Genomic DNA, 3206 nt, shown 5'->3' on the forward strand with positions numbered 1-3206 from the left:
AGAGAGAGGGACAGACAGAGAGAGACAGGGACAGAGAGAGATGGAGACAGTGACAGAGAGAGAGGGACAGACAGAGAGAGAGACAGCGGCAGAACGGGAGAGAGAGAGAGACAGAGTGACAGAGAGAGAGAGAGACAAACACACATAAAGTGATAAAGAGAGAGAGAGAGTGACAGAGAGAGAGGGACAGAAAGGGAGAGAGAGGGAGATGAAGAGAGACAGAAAGAGAGAGAGAAACAGTAGGAATTGTCACTGAGCTTTGACCATGTCACACAGTAAACTGTTTTAAAATTGTTCCGACAAATCCTATTGTTTCTTTATTCTTGCATGGGATGGGCAAGGCTGACATTTGTTGCCCATCCCTAATTGCCCCTTGGTCTGAGCGGCGTGGCCGTTTCAAAGGGACAGTTAGGAGTTAACCCCATTGCTGTGGGTCTGGAGTCACGTGTAGGCCCAGAGTGGGTAAGCTTTCCTTCCCTAAAGGGGCATTAGGGAACGCGATGGGGGATTTTACAGGTGATCAATGATGGTTGTCATGGTTATAATCACTGAGACTAGCTTTCAATTCTGGATTTTACAAATTGGATTTAAATTCCACGAGAAGATGGGGTGAGATTTGAACCCACATTCCCCGTGAATTAGTCTGGGCCTCTGAAGGGATGCGACTGTGTGTCGTGTAATCAAGTGACCTGCCTTGGGCAGTGCTGCAGAACAGAGGGACCTAGGGGCTTCAGGCACATCATTCTTTGAAGTTTGTGTCACAGGGTGGGGAAGAAGGTGTTTAGCACGCTTGCCTTCATTGCTCAGACCTTTGAGAATAGGAGTTGGGGACGTTATGTTGAGGTTGTACAGGATATTGGTGAGGCCTCTTCTGGAGCACTGTGTCCAGTTCTGGTCACCATGTTATAGGAAGGATATTATGAAGCTGGAGAGGGTTCGGAAGAGATTTACCAGGATGTTGCCAGGAAAGGAGGGTTTGAGTTATAAGGGGAGTTTGGATAGACTGGGACTTGTTTCACTGGAGCGTAAGAGGTTGGGAGGCGACCTGATAGAAGTTTATAAACTCATGAGGGGCACAGACAGGGTTAACTGCCTTTTCTCTGTGCGGGGGATTTTCAAAATGCAGGGGCACATTTTTAAGGTGAGAGGAGATGGATTTTAAAAAGGCAGGGATGGGGTAGGGATGTGAGCCTGGGGTAGGATGTTGCTCTGTGTGGATTTGTTGGCCTGTTTCCACACTGTATAGGGATTCTATAATTCTACACAAGGGGCAATTATTTTTTACACAGAGGGTGGTTCGGTGTGGAAGTGGTGGATGTGGATGCAGTCACAGTTAAAAAGTCATTTGGATAAGTACGTGAACAAAAATGGCTTGGAGGGATATGGGCCAGGAGCAGGCAGGTGGGACTAGTTTAGGTTGGGCCGAAGGGTCTGATTCCATGCTGTACGACTCTATGGTGTCAGAAGTGAAGCTGAGATTGAGTGTATTTCCAGAGCTGTAAGGGAGCCACTTACAATTTGTAAAAACACAGCCAGGAGGGGATCAAATGGAAAGTGCTGAGGTTGGGGGTGGTGGGGGGTATGGGGAGCCAGAAAGGCTGTGAATTATCCTCCCGCTTTTTCACTGTGGAAATGGATGGGGATTGACATTCGTTCCAGATTGCGTGACAAAGCCACGAAATTGTGACAGAGGTAAATAAATAGCCTGAGCAATTAAGAGTAGTGATCCTGATATCGGAGCTGGGATGACAGCTGCAAGCTGTATTCCGGTCTGGGATCTTACTGAGCAGCAGACAGGAGAGATTTGGAAGACTCTGAATATATACTTTGACCACCCCCCCACGATAAATGTTATTTACAAACCGCAGGTAATGCCAGAGCTCGGGGTAAGGGGGACAATTGAGGAGTGTGCGACCGTGCCGGTGCATCTCGCGGAGTATGGAGGTGAGATTGCGTTAGTGATCCTGCCATGAGAGCAGGTCTGCTGAGAGAGGGGAAGCTCGCTCTTGAGCCGGCCGGGAAGGGTGCGGGAGACGACGGGCTGCGCTCCCCCTGGATTGAATCGGAAACGTTCCCTACCCGGCCGACCCATCCCGATCCGCTCCAGGTCCATGGTCTTGACGAAGTCGAAGTGCGAGAGGCGGGTGACGTTGAGGTCATCACGGATCCTCAGGTAGAACTGTTCGAGCTGAACCTCCTTGAGGAGCTGCAGGAGCCATCCCGTGCCCTCGTCCTGGGATGTCATTCCTGGTTGGCCTATGGGAGGAGTCACCAGTTGGACCAGGTTTTGGGAATAGCCGGTGGCCATCACCCTCCCAGCCGCCCAACCCACCAAGTAGGCCCAGATTGAGAAGATTACAAACATAAAAAGAAATAGGAACAGGAGGTAGGCCATTCAGCCCCCTCGAGCCTTCTCCACCATGCAGTAGGATTGTGACTGATCTGACATTCCTCACATCCACTTTCCTGCCCTTTCCCCGAATCTATCTGTCTCAGCCTTCAATATACACAAGGATTCTGCCCCCACAGCTCTCTGTGGAAAGGAATTGTAAAGACACACAACCCTCTGATAGAAGAAATTCCTCCTTATCTCAGGTGCCCCTTCATTCCGAGACTGTGCCCTCTGGTCCCAGACTCTCCCGTGAGGGGAAACATCCTCTCAGCATTGACCATGTCAAGCCCCTTAATATGTTTCAAAGAGATCACCTCTCATTCTTCTAAACTCCCGTGAGTAGAGTCCCAAACTGTTCAGCCTTTGCTCATAAGACAGTGCCTGCACACCGGGGATCATCGTAATGAATCTTCTCTGAACGGCCTCCAATGAAATGATATCTTTCCTTCAGTAAACTGCTCACAGATGTGGTCTCCCCAGCACCTTGTACAGTTGCAGTTAAACGTCCCTACTCTTACACTCCAAACCCCTTGAAATAAAGGCCAACATTCCCAGAATCTCTGCTGTCCCTGTGTCCCACCTTTCTGTAGGTTTTCAACGTTTAAATGAATCTTTTGTTCCAGAAGGAACAACGTCGCAGTTTCTCATCCGGTCAATGCAGGTCCAGTCGATCCAAACTCCCCCAAGAGACCACACACACTCACACACACACACACACTCACACACTCACACTCACACACACTCACACTCACACACACACACATACTCACACACTCACACTCACACACACTCACACTCACACACACACACACAC

At 49.5% G+C, this 3206-nt stretch overlaps 1 protein-coding gene across 1 annotated transcript in view; it reads right to left on the bottom strand.

Moving 5' to 3' along the window:
* The window catches only part of LOC125487774 (activated CDC42 kinase 1-like), a 23082-nt gene that overhangs the window by 6499 nt on the left and 13377 nt on the right, over positions 1–3206 (bottom strand). The window contains exon 3 of the mRNA XM_048620042.1: positions 1916–2256. Within this exon, the coding sequence (XP_048475999.1) occupies positions 1916–2245 (330 nt within the window). The 5' untranslated portion in view covers positions 2246–2256. The remainder of the gene's footprint in view (positions 1–1915; positions 2257–3206) is intronic.

This window comes from Rhincodon typus, chromosome 45, assembly GCF_021869965.1.
Source record: "Rhincodon typus isolate 14 chromosome 45, sRhiTyp1.1, whole genome shotgun sequence".
NCBI lineage: Eukaryota > Metazoa > Chordata > Chondrichthyes > Orectolobiformes > Rhincodontidae > Rhincodon > Rhincodon typus.